The 22889-nt window shown below is 39.0% G+C and overlaps 1 protein-coding gene across 3 annotated transcripts in view; it reads left to right on the forward strand.

The window, feature by feature from the left end:
• DNAH11 (dynein axonemal heavy chain 11) overlaps window positions 1-22889 on the forward strand; it is a 361390-nt gene that overhangs the window by 175330 nt on the left and 163171 nt on the right. For all 3 annotated transcript variants that reach the window (XM_064290057.1, XM_064290055.1, XM_064290056.1), the window contains 9 exons: window positions 1840-2044; window positions 5454-5619; window positions 6298-6400; window positions 7017-7256; window positions 8792-8953; window positions 9446-9639; window positions 13400-13562; window positions 14510-14633; window positions 15070-15212. In XM_064290057.1, the coding sequence (XP_064146127.1) occupies window positions 1840-2044; window positions 5454-5619; window positions 6298-6400; window positions 7017-7256; window positions 8792-8953; window positions 9446-9639; window positions 13400-13562; window positions 14510-14633; window positions 15070-15212 (1500 nt within the window). The remainder of the gene's footprint in view (window positions 1-1839; window positions 2045-5453; window positions 5620-6297; window positions 6401-7016; window positions 7257-8791; window positions 8954-9445; window positions 9640-13399; window positions 13563-14509; window positions 14634-15069; window positions 15213-22889) is intronic.

Raw genomic sequence — 22889 nt, forward strand, 5'->3', positions numbered from 1 at the left:
CAAAGTTTATTGGTTACTAAGAGGGTGGGAGGGAAGAGAAAAGGAGTTATTGTTTAGTGGGTATTGAGCTTCTTGTGGTGCCCTGGTGGCGCAGTGTTTAAGATCTACAGTTGCTGACCAAAAGGTCGGCAGCTCAAATTCACCAGCTGCTCCTTGGAAACCCTATGGGACAGTTCTGCTGTATCCTATAGGGTCGCTATGAGCCAGAATCAGCTCAAAAGCAATGGGTTTTTGAGCTTGTGTTTGGAGTCCTTTTAGTCCAGTGGTTAAGTGCTACAGCTGCTAACCAAAAGGTTAGCAGTTCGAATCTACCAGCTGCTCCTTGGAAACCCTGTGGGGCAGTCCTACTCCATCCAGTAGGGTCAGTATGAGTCAGAATCAACTTGATGGCAATGGGTTTTTTGGTTTTGGAGCTTCTATTAAGGATAGTAGAGCCCTGGTGGTCCAATGGTTAAATGCTGTGGCTGGTAACTAAAAGGTCAGCAGTTTGAATCCACTAGCTGCTCCTTGGAAACCCTATGGGGCAGTTCTACTCTGGCCTGTAAGATCACTCTGAATCCGAATCGATGCGACAGCAACAGGTTTATTCAAGGTGATGGAAGAGGTTGGAAGTGGTGGCGATGGTTGAACAACATGAGAGACATAATTAATGTCACTGAATTGTACATGTAAAAAGTGTTGAAATGGCATTTACATATACTTATGTAAATATATATGTGTACATATATATTTTAAATACTAAATTTTAGAATAGATGTTCCTAATCATAGAGATGACCCTGAGTGATCTATAAACTATTTAACCGTGTTCAGTATATGCTAACCGAATAGAGAAGTGTTTTATCCGTTGTAAAATTTATGTGTGTTTCTTATGAATAACGTGAACCCTGCAAGTAGTAGTTTTTCTGTTTATAATTTGGGCATCAGGAAATACAACTAAATTGCCAGCTCTCTCTCTCTCTTTTTTTTCTTCTAATTTTTATTGTGCTTTAAGTGAAAGTTTACAAATCAAGTCAGTCTCTCACACCAACTCTCTTTTAATCTCTGTGCAGGATTCTATGGCCTGCATGTCTATACCTACTATCCCATGTTCTGATCGTATATTTTAATCTCTGTTCTCTGAGTCTGATTTTTATTTACACATTTGTGATCATCATTTTATTGTATTCTTTTAGGCCACCCATCCCAATTTTTTTTGTGAAACAATGCAGTATATAAATAAATAACCAATATTCAGAACAGAAGAATTAAGCTATAGAAGTATTAAACGGAACAACACATAAGTTTTCAATGTGGTTTAGATTTGTGAATATTCCACTTAAAAACCACTGTTTCCAAAAATGATCTTTTCCCATACTGAACTGCTTTAGCAAAATTTTTTTGCTTAATCATTTTGCCACTTAATTTTACCAAGCCAAGGAATTGTTACCAATTTTCATTGGTGTGTGGCTTGCCTTTTCAAGTGTATTATCAGCTTCTGAAGTGTGGTGGGCGGTTTCTTTGGCATTTAATGTATTCCCTTCCATGCCTAATACGTGTTTGGGCAGGCAGTAGATACTCTGTGATAGGGAGCCTTGAGTATTAGCGCTTAATTTGGAAAATGTAAATCAGTCGCTTATGCTGTGGCACTTTGATGACGTTACCTAATTGCTCTCCTGAAGCTGTGATGTCTGAACTCTGACAATTCAAAACTACAAATTAGGTGGGATCTCTCCTATTGGGTGTTAACTTGGACTAAGAATTCTTTGGGTCTCAATTCTTAAAGTGATTATGTTGGTTCAGATATAAAATTCTGGAATGCCTCTCTGTCTGACCTCTCTCTCTTTTTTTTTTTTTCCAGACAGTTCTTGTTCACACATCAGAGACAACTTGTCTTAGATATTTTATAGATTTGTTGCTTGAGAAAGGAAAACCGCTAATGCTGGTAGGAAATGCTGGAGTCGGAAAAACCATCTTTGTAGGTGACACCCTTGCAAGTCTCTCTGAGGATTACATTGTAGCTCGTGTGCCTTTCAACTACTACACAACATCTGCAGCTCTTCAAAGTATGTGTTTCTGCTGTTTACATCCCAGGAACACGAGATCAGAAATTGGCATGGCTGGGACATGCAGCCCAAAGGGGTTACTGCTTTTCCTTAGGCTTTAGATGTTTTTCTTAAGCCTCAGATGAATCTTTACTTATCCTCACCCTGAGTAAATATAATTTGTTCCAATATTGTTGTAATTTATGCTTTTTATATCACTCATGACTTTATTTGGGTTATTACTCTTTAGAGTAGCAAGAATTTAGTGTCGATTACTTTGCCTGTAAACCATTTGGTTATGTTTAATTTAATGTTATCCTAGCAATATAAGAGGACTTGGCTACTAACTGAAAGATTGGCAGTTCAAATCCAACCAGAAGATCTTCAAAAGAAAGCCCTGGCAATCTGCTTCTGAAAAGTCAACCACTGAAAACTCTGTGGAGCCCAGTTCCACTCTGACACAAATTGGGTCGCCAGGAGTCTGAATCGACTCAATGGCAACTGGTTTGGTTGGGTTTTTGTTGTTGTTGTTCGTCTTTTGTTTTTGTTTTCTAGGAATATAAGGGTATATTCAAGGAAGGGCGTCCTCGTTACTTTTTAAGGTATATAAATGTTAAAGGGGTAGATTTAGGAGAAATTCATTAATACTGCTATATTGACGAAATGTCAGGCCATGAGCTATTAGTTAAATCTTAGAAGAATTATAAGCATAATTTTAAACAGTTGACTAAACGTATCAATGGACCAAAAGACCCACACAAGTTTGGGGCATTTCTAAAATTAGGAAAAGCAAGGGCAGTAGACATGGGATAGGATAGTGTATGAATAGTATTGAGACCTGATGTTGGTAGTCCAGTTACTCTGTATACCTGAGTAATAATTATATTGTGGGGTCAGCAAAACTCTCTGTTGTCTAGTAGTTTATTAAATCTATTGAGTTGCCCTAAATGTGCTTTTTTTTTGGGGGGGGGGCGTGTGTGTGTGTGCTTGCGCTTGCATATGTGTGTGTTTTGTTGTTTTGTTAACTATATCAATGTAGACTAATAATATACGTTCTTACTCATTTGACATCATTTATTCAGCCAATAGTGATTTTCCTGTAATCTCTTTCTTAATCAAGTTTTTCTATCTTTTCTTCATGAATGGAACAGTTAGAAAGCTGATTTAGCAGATTCCTTTTATCAGCAAATATATACTTACCTACTTTTTTCCAGGCACTGTGTGGGGTATGTTTTTCATTTACAGACACAAAGAAAGGAATCTGTTTATCACTTTCTAAACGAAAAACTGGGGCTACAGTTCAGTAGTTGAATAAATGATTTGACTATGGTGTGAGTGCATCTTGCTAATTCCTGAAAGAAATACAGGCATGTGTAAGATTCAGGGATTGACTATTAGTATGAGGAGTTAAGGAGCCCTGGTGGTGCAACGGGTAAGCACTTGGTTGCAAACTGAAAGGTTGGTGGTTCATACCCACCCAACAGCTTCACGGGAGAAAGACCTGACAATCTGGCTCCTGTAAAGATTACAGCCTAGAAAATCCCATGGGGAAGTTCTACTCTGTAACATGGGGTTGCTATGAGTCAAAATCGACTTGACAGCACATAACAACATGAGAAGTTAAAGGGCTACAGTGGCCAGTGTACTTTGAAAGAGAGTTAGGATTTCAAACATTTGAAATGGGGTGGTAGACAGGGAAAGTAGAATTTAGGATAGCAAAGGTACAGAAGAGAAAAAAATTGTAGGACAAATTCATTGTCTAAAGCATAGTGATCAGATAGAAGAAGAGTAAAAGTCTGGTGTGATAGGTTGGAATTATATTGTAGATATGGTGACTAACTGATTTGCCAAGGACCGAGGTGTTTCTGGGACGTGAGACATTTAGTGCTAAAACCAGGACACTCCCAGACAAATTGGGGTAGTTCGTCAACCTAATTGTAGAGAATGCTTACAAGCTGAGGAAACTGTATTTCGTTTGGTAGGAAATGGTGAGTCATTGATGGGGAGCAAGGAACTGACAAGAAGAGAGTTGGACTTTGGGAGGCGGGGAGAGAGACCAGCCCACCCGAGTGGTATGCTAGCTAAATGTAATGTGGCCCTGAACTGGAACTGTAGAGCAGGAGATGAAAAGTTGGGAGTGTAGGAAGAGACATGAGGTACCATTTACGGGCTTGGGTTGGGCAGAGAGGGGCCCCAGGAGAGAGAGATTACTGTGAGGCCTTGCATCTGGCTGTCTAGGGTAGTGTTAGCCATATAAACAGAAGCACAGAAAGCAAAGGGAAGAGGTAGGTTGCGAATGGGAAATAGACGATGTTAAACTGAGTCTGGAAAAAGGCAGACTTGGTGTTTGCAGAACATGCAAAGGGCTATTAGGAATTGACGTCCACTAAGTGCTTGACAATACGAGTCTGCTGCTTGGAAGAGCTGTGTACTTATTTATTTACTGTATACTTGTTTGGTTATTCATTTGTGCACTTAACAAATTACTTATTTTTTACGGTAGTCATCAGAGATACAGTAATGAATATGACATAGTTCTTTGCCCTCAAGATATATACCGTCTGACTGGAATGATAGGTAATTAGAACATATCAGATATACACTGTCCAGTTCTGTGTTTTGTATACTCATATCTTTTTCTCAAACATAGTGACAAGAAGTCATACAGACTCATTAAGAAACCTACTTTATTCGTACACAGAATTGTGTCCACAAACACTGGCCTATAGTGCTTCTGCACTTCTATCACCCAAGAAGAGAGGTTGGGAGACTCACTTGAGCTGTTCCTAGACTCCCCCACAAAGCTGATAGAGAAGGACAACTGGGGAGACCAGGGCCTGGCAGGCCTGGTGGTGGGCCGTGTATCGGAGTGGGCATAAGAAGGTGAAGTGCACAGAGCAGTGAGGGAATTGTCCTGGTTGTCATGACCAGTGTGATATTATTGAGGCCTACAGAAAAGGGTGGCAGGGTGACCTCTGGCAACAGAAGGGAAGTAGGAAGGAGAGCATGACATAGAAGAGGTCAGAGGCCAGAGACACAGCTCAGGTCTTAACCTGCAAAGAGGTAATACCTGAAACCATGGATGAATGAAATGGAGAGAAATGCTGCCTCCCCCCCCACCAAAAAAAAAAAAAAATCCCCACTGCCGTCAAGTGGATTCTGACTTACAGGGACCCTACAGGACAGAGTAGAAGTGCCCCATAGGGTTTTCAAGGCTATACATCTTTACAGAAGCGGACTGCCACATGCTTCTCCCACGAGTGACTGCTGGGTTTCAACTGCCGATCATTTGGTTAGCAGCTGGGTGTTTAACCACTGTGCCACCAGGGTTCCTGAAATGGAGAGAAGATGAGGGAAATAAAAAAGGACTAAGGACAGATGATTTAGATTCTACCAGTGATTCGTAGACATAGTTATACATTTGTTTCAGGGATTCTTGAGAAACCTCTAGAGAAAAAGGCTGGTCGTAACTATGGTCCAGTAGGAAATAAAAAATTGGTTTATTTTATTGATGACATGAACCTGCCTGAAGTGGACGTCTATGGCACTGTCCAGCCACATACTCTGATACGACAGCATATTGATTATGGACATTGGTAAGCAGTTCTCTGTATTTTCATACCAAAATCTAATCATTATTATGGATAAATATTTTAGAACAGAATTATACCCAATTTCTTACTCTTCTGGGGAGCATTTTATGTAATATATTTTGGGTTTACATGACATCCCTTTCATCATATTAAATGGAAGACCTTCCCTTTGTATCTTTGGAGGAATAGTATTGAAAAGTCTCCTAGAAACATTCAAATACCCAGAAATCATGTCTGCTTTTGGTATTAATTCACACAAAATTATTTAAGAGAAGTTTGACCTTATTCTCTAAGGTGAAAATACTGTTACTACCTGGCCATCACAGTGTGCAGGCCCTGCCGTTAACTGCAGAGAGAGCCCCTGGTCATCCAGGGAGCCGTGCCGTGGGTACAAGGTAGTTTTCGGACCAGACGTAGACTCATATGAAAATCAATAAGTAGTAATATTTTCTATTGATTCAGCTCCAGATACAGATTTTCGCATCAGAGGAGCTGTGTAACCTTCAGTTTTCCGAGCTTCATTTTTTATGGCTCTTGGATGATGCAACCAAGAGCAACCTCACTAAGCAATTGTAAACATCAAAGGCAACAATTTTTGAGGAAGTCCCTTATGAACTGGTGGATTTTGTTGTGTTGTCATCACCGGTTGTTGCATTTAAGGTTCTATTTTCTGTCATTTAGGTATGACAGACAGAAGGTGACACTGAAAGAAATTCATAACTGCCAGTATGTGGCCTGCATGAATCCACTGGTGGGCAGTTTCACAATCAATCCTAGACTACAGGTAAGGTGTTAGTACTGCTCTCTCTCAAATAGTCCCTAAATATAACACTAACAAATTGTAGATTTTTGACCCTTGGAGCTTTTGATTATAAATTAGAGCTCCTTCTGGATATTTGGTTAAACCTATAAGCTCAATAACAACAGCAGCCTCTACAGCACACAACAGTTAAGTGTTGCTTGCTCACTCACCTGGAATTAGCTAGGGGTCACCTAGGTGACTGCTGATCTTGGCTGGGCTCGTTCACATGTCTGAGATTGATTGTTCGCTAATCTAGGCTGGCTTTGGCTGGAGCGATTGGGACACCATGGCTTGGCTTCATGTGTCTCTCATCCTTCAGCAGGCTTGTAGAGTTCATATCAAAGGCAGAAGCTCACGAGAGCGAGTCAAAGCACACACGCCTCTGACAGTGACTGGCACACTATACTTCCCATCTTTTGTTGGCTCCAGCAAGTCACATGGCCAAGCCCAGCGTCTCAGTGGAAGCATCACAGATTTACATGGTAGTGGGCATGGATTCAGATAGGGGATGGAAAAATCAGGTCATTTTTTTTTGCAATCTGCTGGTACCATTATAATCACTGCTTTATATAACCCTTATATTTGTTTTTCTTTTCAGAGACATTTCACAGTGTTTGCGTTCAACTTTCCATCCTTGGATGCACTAAACACCATCTATGGCCAGATCCTTGGTTCCCATTTCCAGCAGCAAGCATTTGGTCCATCCATTCTCAGGAGCGGCCCCGCTCTCATCCAGGCTGCAGTAGCACTCCATCAAATGATGATGCATAACTTTCTACCCACTGCTATTAAATTCCACTACATCTTTAACCTGAGAGACCTATCAAACATCTTCCAGGTACCCTGACTGCTCTATGTTATGCCTCTTGGGTAAAGCAAGAATTATAGTAAGATTAATAGTATCCATTTATAGAACTTAGTGTAAAACTATGGTAAGTGCTTTCATATTTATTATTTCATTTTGCACTCATAAAGCTTTACGAGGTAAATATGAAAGGTTTGTTATTCCCATTTCATCAATAAGAACAACGAATGGTTCCTTTCAAGTTACAAAGTGATTTAGCAATAAGAACCAAGGATAAGGTCTGGACTCCCTATTTTATTTATTCCACAAATATTTGAGCTTTTGTGCCAACCAAGAGGAATAATTGGTCATATCTTTGCATAAAACTTATTTATGTACTATAATTTTCAAACAGGTCAAGAGAAATTACAAGTTTGTAAATTGATGGATCATTTTGTTTTGATATTGACAGATAATATACTTTCCTAGTAAAAGGAAGGCGTTTATGTGTTTGATTTATCAAGGAAATTCCTAAGGGGAGATTTAGAATCTGGGATTTGAAAAAATCCAACTCATATGTTCTACTTTGTGTAGCAAAAGTATTGGGAAGGTTATTTATGGCTTTAAATTCTTTTGTAAGAGAGGTAAATGAATTGATTACACATAAAAACGTGGTAGGATTTATTTCCATTTGGTAGTTTTTATTCCTTTATATTTTATAACCCTCTTTTGTAAATCACTCCACAACTCCTCAAAACCATAACACAGCATTAGACATCAGTCCCTTAAGAACATGGACCATCTCTGTATTTCTAGCACCTGACATAAAGACCGTGTTCAGTAAAGTGGTGTTGACAAGCAGATTTTTAAATCTTAGAAGAAAAAGGGCGGAGGAAGGCCTTAGGGGAATGGGATGAGAGTTCTGCCTGCTCACCTTTCATTTCCAGTCTGTTGGCTGCATCTGATGCCACCGAGTATTAGCATTTTGCATCTCGTTCTCCACGACTGCTTTGGTGTTCTCCTGTGAGAGCAGGGCAAGCTGCCCTTCCCTGTGCCGAGGGGGTCTGTACGAACCCAAGGTATTGAGGGGACAGTGTTGGGTGGGCATGGGCGTCAGAGTGTGTTGGTGCTAGCCCCAGACCTACCTGCAAGTTTTGTGTGACTTCGGGCAATTTACTTTTGGTCTCATATTCTTCATCTGTGAAATGAAAGGGTTAGACTACATCCTATCAAAGGTTTTTTGAATTAAAAAAAAAATGATGATCGCATGGCTTTCATATTACCTATTTGTACTTTAGTTTCATAAACTTAATCCTTTGGGAGACGTAACAGGCACGAGTACTTAGATGTGGCAGTTACTGGGGTGGGTCTTAAAAGATAGTCTTAGTTGCATTCCTAAAAATGGGCATAATGGTATTAAAACTGCAGAATGTTGCTTATCAAAGGGTAACCCTAATATATATGTAATGCTATTTATAGTATTTCTTTTAACTTAACAAATTGCTAACATTGGAACATAGTTAAAGATCTTACCATGGCATGACATCAGCTTCTGAATTAAAAGTGTTTTTGCTGTTCTTGCCTTGTAGGGGATTTTATTTGCTTCTCCTGAATGTTTAAAAGTTCCAAATGATTTAATACTCCTGTGGCTTCATGAATCTTCCCGTGTTTATGGAGACAAACTGACAGACACAAAGGATTGTGATTTGTTTCAGAAAAAAATGCTAGAAACTGCTTATAAATATTTTGAAGTAAGTATATGACTGTCAGAAGTCACGGTTTCCTCCAGCACCAGTTGGATTTGGGCCAAAGTGAGAGGAGTGTGTGAGTGAACTGTGTTTGAGTGCTTATTTTTCTGAAATAGCTGTGATTCCAAAGTACAGTTAGTCTGTATTTGGGAACATTTTACCTACCTACTCATGGATCGAGGCTTTCTTGGGTGGAGCAAACAGTTAAACTCTCAACTACTAGATGAACGGTTGGTGGTTCGAACCCACCCAGTGGTACCTTGAAGACAGGCCTGGCAATCTACTTCTGAAAGGTCACAGCCTTGAAAACCGTATGGAGCACAGCTCCACTCTGACACACACGGGTGGCCCTGTGTCAGAATTGACTCCATAGCAACTAACAACAACAACTCATGAATTGATCTGTAAGCTTTTCCCATAATCAGACAGTCTGCTCCCTGATGAGCCATTCTGGATGGTTGATATAATCATATTTCTCTCTTCCTCATTCTGCAGGGTGTAGACAGTCATGAGCTGCTTCAACAGCCCCTCATTTATTGCCACTTTGCAAATGGGGGGGAAGATCCATGCTACATGCCGGTGAGGGACTGGGAGGCGCTGAAGACGATTCTTACAGAAGCGTTAGACAACTACAATGAACTGAATGCTGCTATGCACCTCGTTTTATTTGACGATGCCATGAAACATGTGTGAGTAGAGTAGCCATGATGCTTTTTTCGCCAAAGTAAAAATGACCGTATACGTAGACAGTGTCATTATGTTTCTGGGTACCCACAATTACTTTGTTAATTATTGTTGTTATTTTTAATAGATCATACTAAGCAATCTGAACTATCCATTCTTGACTGTTGGTCATCATGTAATATAAAAATATAGAAATGTCTTTATTAATCATGTCACAGTCTTAATAATGTCTTACACTACTTTCAGAAGTGCCCTCGCATCCATCATTTCATTTTATTTCACGGCAGCCTTGATAGGTAAGAATATTAACAAAGAGGACTTGTTCAAAGCTTATAAGTTTAAAGTTTGTGACAGTACCAACACTCAAACCTATTTCCACTGATGAAGCATGTTTTGTTGAGTGCCCGCTGTGTGCCGGGCAGGAACATTGGCAACCTCTGCAGCACCTTTGTGTACATTAGAAAAAAGGAGCATCCTTTGTTGGCAGACAGATTAGAAGAAGGCCCGTCCTGGTATAGAGTTTGGCTGACAAGGCTCTTCCTCATCTCCTTGACTGGGCACCTTGGGGCAATGCACAGACTACATGCATCCACAGCATCCTGCTGACAGACACGTTCTAGGTACTGGCCATACAGCAGTGAACAAGACAGACCAGTCCCTTCTCTAACTGGGTTTAGATATTAGTGGTATATATGGGCACTTAGGAAACCCTGGTGGCATAGTGGTTAAGTGCTACGGCTGCTCACCAAAGGGTTGGCAGTTTGGATCCTCCAGGCGCTCCTTGGAAACTCTATGGGGCAGTTCTACCCTGTCCTGTAGGGTCGCCATGAGTCGGAATTGACTTGATGGCACCAGGTTTGGTTGGTTTTTTTGGATGGGCACTTGTGAGGAAATAAACAAATAAGCAAGAAGAAAATCAGAGAGTGATGTGTTATGTGGAAAAAATAAAATATATTGATTCTGGTAAATAAGATATGAAGATTTCTAGAGAGTGGCTGGGTATCTGTGTGTAGAGGTGAGATGTAAATGATAAGCAGGAGCGAGGCATGCAGAGGTCTGGAGGAAGAGCCCTCTGAGCAGAGGACATAGTTCATGTGGCCCTGAGGCAGGAATAAGCTTGGAATATTCGAGAAACAGAAACAGGGCCAGGGTGACTGCAACATAAGGAAAAGCTGGGGAGAAGAGTATATGATGAGGATGGAGAGGCAGAAACTAGCCTTACTTAAATGGAGTATTTCCTTGTAACCAGGATAAAGGGTTTGGATTTTATCCTAAGTGCAGTGAGAAGCTATTGGGCGGATTCTTGCATGGGAATGATGCGAGTTACTGTATAGTCCGTACAGTTCTCCATTGCTGCTGTGTGTGGAAAGCAGATTTATGGCCAGTACTGCTCTCCTAGTCCAAGCCACCATCATCTCTCACTGGCCTTTCTAATAAGTGACACTTAGGCAAAGACGAAAACCAGAAAAAAGGAAATCATCATTAAAGACAAGGAGAGGAAGAAGGAAGGATGAATGCAAGGAAGGGAATCCAAACAAATAAAAATTAAATTTTTAGAAGAGTTACTTTTTAAAATGTCTAGCGCAAGTGCCTAAGAAAAAATGTGGAGCCCACCTCATCATCAGTTGTTATAAACATGCTAAGCATTGACTGTTTTATTGATCCTTCTGCGGCTCCAATCTTCTGGTTATCAAGACAAAGGAACTTTTATTTAGGACTTATAACCATGACATTAAATGGATAATTATTAATACTGTTTCTGGTTGAATTCGTATACCCTGTGTATATAGAGCCCTGGTGGTGCAGTGGTTAAGAGCTATGGCTGCTAACCAGAAGGTCGGCAGTTTGAATCCACCAGCTACTCCTTGGAAACACTATACTGTGTATCACGGCTCAGGTAAAACAAACTCCTGTTGACACTGAGGAAAGGGATCTTCCCATGTAATCCTTCAACGTGGAATTCTCCATGCCTGAAAGGGAAGGCTGTTACTTTGGTCAGGGATTATGAGCTCGAAGCTGATTTACTCAGTGTTACAGGTGTTTTAAGAACGTCCTTGGGCGTTGCAGAAAGGGACTTTGCATCTCACAGCATAAGTTGAAATGAAAACCCTCATTGTTTGCTTGGGGCTTCACTTGTGCCAGAGTAATTTTATGGCTTTTTCAAGGTTGTTTTGATGTGTGATCATATAAAGTAAATTTTAATGGAATTACTGTGCTTGGAGAAATAACCTGTGTTTTCAGCTATTGTAGATTCTCAGGAAATGTTCACACATGCTGGTCCCAGGATGAGTGACTCCAACTTCATTTTGTCAAAAGCACTCTTAAAAAAAAAAAAAATCATGTGAATCATTCAGGGCCTGAAGTTAAATTCGTTTCAGAAAAGCCATCTGAAGCAGACAAGGCGGCATTCTTTTTTTTTTTTTTGCGTTTAGTTATCCATATTCTTATATTTTGTTTTGTTGTTTAATATTTATAATATAATTATGGCGTATTTCTTTCACAGAATCTGCCTTTTGATAATGTTAAAATCAACTTATTCATAACTGTATGTATGAATATAGCAGTTATACCATAAAATGTAGCAATAATAGCAATAGCTTAAGGATTCACAATTTTCCCGGGAAACACAGAGGAAGAGATTAGTTGGGCTTGCTGGAAATTTGAGTTTGTGGTACTGAATGGTTTCAGTAAATTATTCACACGTATTCCAAGCACAGGAAAGGCTTTAGTGTGAAGGAAGTAAGGCCACATACAGAGGCAAGTGTTTCGTCTGTGTGATGTAGAACACATGTGAGATGTTCGTTGGTCTAAACAAATTCATCCTTTCCAAAGTAAAAACGAAGCAGTTTTCTGACACAAGGACATTCTCCCTTGTACTTGGATGCTGATGTGGAATTGGCATCTTTCTTGCTAATCAAAAAATTTTAAAGCTTAGACAAAAGGCCTTGTATGTATTTTCTTTATAGATCACATAAAATTTGCCATTTTAAACTATTTTCACACTCACAGTATTACCATTATTTGTTACTAAATCTCTTTCATTACCTTACACAGAAACTCCGGGCCCACTAAGCTCCCTTTTTCTCCTTTCCTCTGACCCATGGTAACCACTAATCTACTTTCTGTCTCTACATTTGCCACTTGTACATATTTCTTACAAGTAAGATCATAAAATGTTTGTCTGGCTTATTTCGCTCAACATGTTTTCAAGGTTCAACTGTTTTGAAGCATGTATTAGAACTTTATTTCTTTTCATGGCGGAATAATATTCTATTGTATTGAAATAGCACTTTTTTTTTTTAAATGCATTCATCTGTTGATGGACACTTGGGTTATTTCCATCATTTGGCTATTGTGAATAGTGCTGCAGTGAACATTGGTGCCTAAGTATCTGTTTGAGCCCTTGCTTTCAAGTCTTTTGGGGTATATGCCTAGGAGTGGGATTGCTGGGTCATATAATTCTGTGTTTAGCTTTTTGGGGAAGAGCCAAACTATTTTCTTTCTTGAATTTTGGTAGGCAGTAATAAAGCAGTAAGGCTCCAAAAGGTCATCAGCATGGGAAAGTTTGTTAGGTAAGTAGTTTCAGGGCAGAAATGCAGGCCTCAACTTTGCCTGATGGAGAAAGATATGAGCAGTGTCTAAAGGTTTGGAAAAGAAACTCAGAATTTAGTCTAAATATTTATCTAAAAATTAACAACACGAAAGAGACGTAGGCCCAGAGCCATTTGTAGTTCATGCTGTGGTGGATGTGCTTTCTCTCACCAGGTGCCGCATCAGTCGAATCTTAAGGGCCCCTCAGGGCTACGCACTCTTGGTTGGAGTGGGGGGCAGTGGCAAACAGAGCTTGTCTCGGCTGGCAGCTTACATTTGCAGCCTGGAGGTGTTTCAGATCACTCTGACCGAAGGCTATGGAATCCAAGACCTTCGGGTGAGTAAGGGTGATGGGTGGTAGGTACTTTGGAACTTTCTGTCTGGCTGATCAGGTATAAGCTGGCAGTTCTCCAGTGGCTGCTGTGACTCTCAGAATTGGCTAAGGCCTCCCCAACCATGGGAGAGAGGGGACAACGCTTCCAAACAATTGTAGTTTACCTTTGGCTGTCTTGCCTTCATGCTCAAATTAGAAATCATATATTCTGATTCTTTGCCTCAGAAAATATTTTATTAAATACTGGCTTACGCAATGAGTTTTTACTTTGCATTAACCAAACCTTATGTTAACACTCGTAGATTCCCTGTGTAATGGAGAAGGGAAAAAAAAAAAAAAAGAAAGTTCCTTTATCAGTACAGGTAGATTTCTTCCCCTCTGGGAAAGAATATGAAAAATAAAATGCAAGGGGAATAACGCAGTGAAGAAACTCTCCTGTGTTTTTTAAGAGTTTGCTTTTTAATCACAATAGTACTTATAAGATTTTATAGTTTGTGGCAAGTGTTATTTCAAAATGAAAACACAAACCACATGCTTTTAATATTACTAAGCAAAACGTAAAGAAAGAAAAACAATTTTCAGTGAAAATAGGCAATTACTGAAATGCGCATAAGACTTCCTTTTACTGTGTTCCTTGTGAAAGGCATCACGGAACTCATTTCCACTCTATTAGAAAGGAGGGGCCCTTCATCCACAGCCTGTTTTCATCGCTGTCTTCCAGCAAGCTGCAAACATGGCAAACTTCGTTATATGCCAGAAATGGAGGTGTTGTCATGTGGTTTTCACCTATAGCAGGGTCACCGAGAGGAAAGAGTATGTAAACAGAGAGAAGGCCCAGTATGCTATTATCACATTATACTTACTTCATTCTTCCCTGCACCCACACACATACTTCCAATTTCACATCAGCATTTTAACAAAACGTGAATGATTGCCTCCTCTCCTTACAGGTAGATCTTGCCAATTTGTACATCAGAACTGGAGCCAAGAACATGCCCACTGTGTTCCTGCTGACAGATGCCCAGGTTCTAGATGAGAGCTTTCTGGTGCTGATTAATGACTTGCTGGCATCAGGTGATTAAACCAACACATTCCTTGAAAGATCTTCTCCAAATGACAAATTATCTGTAGTTTCAGTGAACTTTAAAGAGAGATAATTTGTCTTTGAGATGTTTGCTGGGACAGTCTTTGGGGAGAAACCTATAAACCTAACTAATATGAGGTGTATCTTAGCCTGCTTGGGGATGCGAAGTACCTTGGAGAGGCCATGAGTGAAGTAAATGTTATTCCTACAAGTACGAGTTCAGTGGGTGTGTTCACCCTAGCATATCCTCAATGTGCTGTGTGTCTTGTAAATGCTAAAAGAGAAATGGCATTCCATATCTTAGTCACCTCTTTTATCACTTAAGCTGAACTGTATATTATAAATCACTTCAAGCATTAAAAAGTCATATCTAAAATTTAAATCATGACAGCCTTTCAGTAATTCTTCTCATTCTTTTGGGGGTAGGAGAAATCCAAGATTTGCTCAGTGACGAAGATGTGGATAAGATAATTTCGGGAATTCGTAATGAAGTTCGTAGTCTGGGCATGGTAGACTCCAGAGAAAATTGCTGGAAATTCTTTTTGACCAGGGTGCGACTCCAGCTCAAAGTAAGAAACATTTGCTTTACAGAAGAAAAACTATTTAAAACCTGCTGTTGAAATTGTGATATAATTCTATTTCAAGATTCATATCATAGGTTTAATTTTCAGTCATTCATTTTATAAGGACATTCAGTAATTCATTTTAAAGGACATTTCAAGTTTTACATGCCTGTGTCCAGAATGTACCTTCTTAAAGTTTCTCGTGAGGCTGAGCTGCTACAAAACACTGTGTTAAGAAGTGTGATGATACTCAGTTGACCTAGACATGGTTTCTGTCCTTCAGGATCCTACATTGGCATAGAATACAAGAGACTTCCACAAATAAATGTAATACAAGGTGAAAATAAATAGTGCCTTGGGAACGAAGTACAATAAACCTTATAGGATCTCAAGGGTCTACAATATCCTTCCTAATCAGAGCGGGTTATCCTGGAGGAAGTGACATGCCCTGTGTCAAACAAGGATCAGAATTCATGGGACATCATGGGGGTAGGGTGGAAATTTCAGGGAAAGGAAATTGTGTTTATGTTAAGAGTATGGGTCGGACTGTATATTACATGTTTGGAGGAACCCAAGATAGCTCTAAATGACTGGAAGATAGACTTGCTGCTAGAGAAATTAGGTTGATAAGGTTAGGGAGGTAAACTGGGGTGAAGCAAGGGATGTGTGAATCATCGAGTGAGTTCTCAATTAAGGAAGTAACCATTATGTCAGCACTTCAGAGGGGGTAATTTGGTAGTATTATGGAAGGTTCTTATGGCAATAAAACAACTGTCATGGTTATTTTAAGAGACAAGTTAGAAGATGATAAATAAATACTTCATTAGGATAACAGAATTAGTAAACGTAAGTTATTGTTGTTGCTACACGCCATTGAGTCTCTTCTGACTCGTAACTACCCTGTGCACAGCAGAACAAAACACCGCCTGATCCTGCACCATCCTTGCAAATATAAGTGGCATCAACAGACTTGCAGGTTCTGTTTATAAGAGCATGGGGCTAACAGCTTTTAAATTAAGTTTTTAGGATATCAATTTCTTTTTAGAAATAAATTGGAATATGACTTTGAAATGAAAATTAAGGACATGGTCTGGAGTCCTCTAAGAATGGCTATACTTGAAGTAGATAGAAGCAAGTAAAATGGGTGTGCCTATCAGGGCAATGGCATGAACAAAGACTTTGTCCCAGTCACTTCCAGCTAACATGGATACACAGGTGGGGCAATCGCTGTTGGGAAGGGTCTTGAGAGTTGGCTGTCGGAGGCCATTGAGGATTTTGAGAAAGGGAGTAACAGGAGGAAAACCCACTCCTAAGAGTATTGATAGAGTGGTGATGTTCAGAGTGTGCTGAGAGATGCTGTAAACTACTGTGATAATCCAGGAGTGGCCGGGGAATGAAGGGAGGGTTGTGGCAAATCCAAGGGAGATTTCAGAAGAACAAAATCGGGCTTGGCAACAGATCAGATTTGGGAATGAAATCACTCTGACGGATTACATTCTCAGAAGTGTTCCTACATGACCAGATAATCTGAGCAAAGATAACCAAATTGACCATTAACCTTGTGGCCAAGTCTCCAACCCAGTGAAGGTACGAGTGTCTTCACCATCTGTTACTCTAACAAGTAATTGAAAAATAGACAAGATATATTTTATACTGTGGATCAGAGAAAACTTGACAAATCCCTTGCCTTTGTAAAGTGACTTATTTTTCTATATATATATATATATATATTTAATCTAGCCATAATCCAGTGAAGTAAACAGAAGTAGGATTTTGGAGATAAAGAAGCTGAAGCACTTAGCAATCACGTGGCCACAACTAACACTCAAAAGATCCTGAGGTTCAACCCACGGTTCTTCCCCATAGAACACTCTGTATTACAGTGTAGCAGGTAGGGGTTTAGTGTAACCAAACAAAAGCATCAGTAAAGGCCCAGTATTATAAAGAAACAAGCAGAGCCTCCAAGCTCCTGGCCAGAAGCCAATTTAAGAATACTGTTATGAAAAATTCAGATTTCCTGGTGTAGAAATAGTTGCTGCTGTTGTTGGGTGCCATCAAATCCATTTCGGTTCATGGTAATTCCGTGTGATGGACTAGAACTGCTCCGTAGGGTTTTCTTGGCTATAGTCTTTACAAAGCAGATCACCAAGTCTTTCTCCCATGGAGCCACTGAGTGGGTTTGAACCACCAACCTTTCAATTAGCAGGAAAGAACTTAACCATTGTGCCACCAGGACTCCTATAGAAATGGTTAGCGACCTAAAAAAGTGACTACTTAGTTCTAGTATTTTACACTTGTCCAGTTAGTAATAGGCTCTGTGACTGGCGTAAAGGTTGGTGTACACAAAGTAAGGGATGGGGAGTGGCATCCTTAACCTTGCTTGAAGCTTAAGGAGTAGAGTAACTGTAAGCTTCCCCTATAATAAAGTGGTGGTTTTGTATATAACAGAACAAAAGGTTGCCCGATCCTGTGCCATCTTCAGGACTGTTGGTATGTTTAAGTTCATTGTCATGGCTGTTGTGTCAATCTATGTCATGGAGGGTTTCCCTCATTTTTGCTGACCCTCTACTTTAACCAAACATCATGTCCTCTTCTAGCAGTTGGTCTTCCTGATGACGTGTCCAAAGTAAACAAGCTGAAATCTCTCCAACCTTGCTTCTAAGGAACGTTCTAGTTGTTTTTCTTCTGAAACTGATTTGATTTGTTCGCCCTTCTGGCAGTCCATGGTATATTCAGTATTCTTAAACAACACACAATTCTTCTTCTGTCTTCCCTTTTTATCGTTCAGATTTTGAATGTATATGAAGTGATTGAAAAGATAAATGCTTGGATCAGGCACACCTTAGTCATCTAAGTGACATTGTTGCTTTTTAAAAATTTGAAGAAGTCTTTTGCAGGAAATTTTCCCAATGTGATATGTCATTTGTTTTCTTGACTGCTCCTTCCATGGACGTTGACTGTTGATCTAAGTAAAATGAAATTGCTGACAACCTCATTTTTTTTTTTTTTTTCTATTTATCATGATGTTTTATCAGTCCATTTGTGAGGATCTTTGTTTTCTTCACCTTCAGGCACAATCTATAGTGAAGACTGTAATCTTTGGCCTTGATTAGTAGATTAGTAAGTACAAGGTTGTGTCCTCTGCATATCACAAGTTGTTATGAGTCTTCAGTCCTGATGTTGTGTTCTTCATTCTTTTGAGCACCTTCATATTATTCTTCTATGTGGAATAATCATAATTTGTTTAACCATTCCTATATTGACAAAGAATTAAATTCTTAAACTGAATTTATTTTTTTTTAGTTGGTAACAAAATTTACACAACATAAAATTCACCATTTAAAAGTGTAAATTCAGTGGTTTTTAGTAATCTAGAATTAAGTTGCTTAAACTTTTACCTCTACAAATCATGCTGCCTTGAGCATTTTTATGCTCATTTTGTAATTGTTCTTCTATGAGTGTATGTTTAGCCAATTTAAGTAGAATTGGTGGGTCAAAGTGTAGACCTAATTCATGTTTTGATAAACGATTTTGATAAGGAATTATAAATTGCCTTCAACAAGTGGGTACCAATTTACACTCTCAGCAATAGGGTCAAAGTTTCCCTGGATTCTTACCAATGTATTTTTTTTTTCTTAATTTTGCCAATCTGGCCCCAAAATAACATGTTTTTATTTAATATTCATCTTCCTTAATTTAATTATGAGTGAGCTAGACCAATACTTCACATATTTATTAACGATTCATATTTCTATCCCCATCCTTTACCTACTTTTTTATTACAATGTATAATAATTTATACATTATTTACATATATATTATTTATTATTATTAAATATTATTTATTTATTATATATTATTAAATAATATGCATTATTTACATATATATGTAAATATAATTTACACAGTATAAGTCTGAGATCAGTAGTGGAGAGACTTAAGAGACTAGAGAACCTGGAAATAAACCGAATTAATATGTTTATCAGTTGCCATTGAGTCAATTGAGACTTCTAGTAACTGTATGTGTGTCATAGTGGAATTGTGCTCTATATGGTTTTCAGTGGCTGATCTTTTGGAAGTAGATTGTCGAGCCTTTCTTCCGAGATGCCTCTGGGTAGACTTGAACCTCCGCCCTCTCGGTTAGCAGTAAGTGTGTCAACCGTTTGCACCACGCAGGGACTAACCAAAAGTTAGCAGTTTGAATCCATCATCCGCTCCTTGGAAACCATGTGGGGTGGTTCTACTCCATCCTACAGGGTCACCATGAGTCAGAATCAACTTGACGGCAATCGGCAATTGTTTTTTGTATATTAATTATTTACAGCCTGCTACCTTTTTTTTTTTTTTTTTTTTACCTTACTTCTCTTAGTGTTTTTATAGCTGGTTGATAACATATTGCCTGCAGGAAATAATAATTTTATCTTTTCTAATGTCTTATTTATCTGTTCTCCTTCCTCATTGCATTGTTAAGTCTTACAGAAGAAGTAAATAAAAATAGTGATAGTGGGAATTTTGTCTTGATTTTTACTGTAATAGGGATACCGCTAATGTTTCATTGTTATGTCTTATGTTGCCTTTTGATTTAGGACACAGAGCTTTTCAAAGAAGCATCTATTAAATTCCTTTTTCAGCATCTACAGAGATAACTATATGGCTTTTCTCTTTGGACTTATTAACACTCACATACCCAAACCCGTTGCCATAGAGTCAATTCCAACTCATAGGGACCGTGTAGGACACAGTGGAAATGTCCCATAGGATTTCCAAGGCTGTAATATATATATGGATATTGTTTTTGGTTAATATGTATGGAAGTAGACTGGCACATCTTTCTCCCACTGAGCAGCTGGTGAATTTGAACCTCCGACCTTTCAGTTAGCAGCCAAGCACTTAACCACTGCACCACAAGGGCTCCTTAATATTCACATATTAACAGTTTTATGTACAGAAGTTTTATATTTTTATATTGTTAAATCCATCAGTCTTTTGTGTATTTCCTTTGATTCTGTGCTTAGGCCAACCTTACCAAAACTGAGGAGTTTTATATTCACGTCTATTGTTGTGTAATTTTTTTTTTCTTTTTTGGTGACAGTATACACAGCTAAACATGCATCCACTCAACAATTTCTACATGTGCAATTCGGTGGCATTGATTATTCTCCGCCTGTGTTACCATTCTCGTTATCTATTCCCAAATTATTTCACTACCATTAACTTAGACTCACTGCTTCCTAAACTTCTCTTCTGTGCTTTAGAGTTACTGTTGGCAATTTGATCTTGTATGGTGGTGCACTGTTAAGCACCGGCTGCCAACGGTCAGCGGTTTGGACCCACCAGCTGCTCCATGGGAGAAAGATGTGGCAGTCTGCTTCCATAAAGATTTACAGCCTTGAAAACCCTATGGGTCAGTTCTACTCCATCCTATTAAGGTTGCTATGAGTCAGAACCTACTTGACAGCAGTGGGTTTTTGGTTATAAATATTTTTATGGTCTTATTTTTTTAGCATTTAATATTGCACAAGCTAAAATTTACTTTGAAGTTATAGATTCATTTCCCCCCACTCTCCTAGGTCTATTCATTGAATAATCTATTTCTTCCCTATTGAAATTGGTAGTTTTCTTTAAAATGATAAGGAGGAATAGGATTTTTCCTCCAAGCACTTCAGATCCCTCTTTGCCTTGTCGGTTAGTTTCACACATCATGAAAAAGATCTCTGGTCAGCACCGTGGCCCCTCTACCCTGATGGAGAACTAATAAATGCATGAAAGGGTTACCTTTTAGCTAGAAAATGGTAGCTTTTTCCCCTTTTATCCATATATATTAACTCCAAATCTTTAAAATTAAAAAATACAGAATTCCAGATTGCTCTGTTAGTTTCAAATATCATGATATTCAACAGATGTACTGAAGACTCCGAGTTTCCGATGAGCTGGTATCTCCTTTGTGTATCTTCTGAGCTAGGCAACATAGGAAGCTAAATGTGTAGATGGTTGGTGAGCACACCTGGCAGGTCAAGCTAAATGATGTGAAGTTGCCACCCCATTACCCATGCTCACCACCCAAAGCCAGCTCCCATTTGGAATGCAGGAGCAGTGAGAACCTGTTGGCATGCAAAATGTGAACTCTGAGTTCCACCGGGCAGTTCCCATTAAGGATCATCAGATGTATGTCATTGAATTGCCTCAAATAAGCGGATGAATACTTGCCAAATGCCTTCTTCTCTCCTTTACAACTGTGTCTGCGCCTCTTTTCCTGCATGATTTTCATCTTACAACTAGAGTCTAGTACCTTCACCTTCTCTCCTGCTGACCTTACCCGTTGCCGTAAAGTAGATTCTGACTCATAGCAACCCTATAAGACAGGGTTGAACTGTCCCATAGTGCTTCCAAACAGTGGCTGGTAGATTCAAACTGGTGACCTTTTCGTTAGCAGGCAAACACTTAACACTGTGTCCAATAAGTTCTGTCTTGCCTTCTTTCCTGGTCATCTGATGCCATAGAACACTTGACTTATGTAGCAGCCTCTGATTCTTTTCCAAAAATTTAGATATCTATCTGTCTGGTAAATATTACATTTATGATAATATAAGAAATATATGTTCATTGTAGGGAGTTTAAAAATATGGAAATATAGGAAAAAAATAAAACATACCCATTATCTTAGACTAAAGGTAACTGCCGATAGCATATTAGTTTTGTTCTTCCAGTTTTCTTTGTGGATATAAACACATTCAAAGTACATATTCAAAAATTAAATTATTTTTTGTCGAGTCTCATTATGTTTTACGTTTCCTCTTTTGCTTTTTTTGATTAGAAGGCTTCCACAGGAAAAAAATATAAAATACTTCATTGATAATTTGTTGTATGGAGTAAGCTGTTTTACCTTAAATATACTTTATTCTTAATAATCATTTGTATAAAATATCCTTGATCTATTTAAACCCTTTGCCAAATTTCATATTGGATTATTTTGGTAATTTTTGCTGATTTATAGGTGGATATATGTATATATATAGAAAGACAGAGAGAGAGCCCTGGTGACACAGTGGTTAAGAGCTTGGCTGCTAACCAAAAGGTCAGCAGTTCAAATCCATCAGCCACTCCTTGGAAACCCTGCAGGGCAGTTCTACTCTGTCCTATAGGGTCGCTATGAGTCGGAATCATATATATACATACATATGTATATGTATATGTATACATATATATGTATATATATACATACATTTTATATATATATATATACATACATACATATGTACATACACACGCACACGCATACATAATACATTTGCTGTTGTTAGGTGCCATCGAGTCAGTTCCAACTCACAACCCTATGTGCAACAGGATGAAACACTGCCCGGCGCTGTGCCGTCCTCACAGTTGTTGCCATGTTTGAGCCAATCGTTGCAACTGCTTTGTCAATCCATCTCATTAAGGGTCTTCTTCTTTTTCACCAACCCTCCACTTTACCAAGCATGATGTCCTTCTCCAGAGACTGGGCCCTCCTGATAATATGCCCAAAGTACGTGAGATGAAGTCTTGCCATCCTCACTTCCAAGGAGCATCCTGGTTGTACTTCCTCCAAGACAGACCAGTTGGTTTTTCTGGCGGTCCATGGTGTATTCAGTATTCTTCACCAACATCATAATTCAAAGGCATCAATTCTTTTTTGGGTTTCCTTTT

The sequence above is a fragment of the Loxodonta africana genome, chromosome 8 (genome assembly GCF_030014295.1).
Source record: "Loxodonta africana isolate mLoxAfr1 chromosome 8, mLoxAfr1.hap2, whole genome shotgun sequence".
Classification (NCBI taxonomy): domain Eukaryota; kingdom Metazoa; phylum Chordata; class Mammalia; order Proboscidea; family Elephantidae; genus Loxodonta; species Loxodonta africana.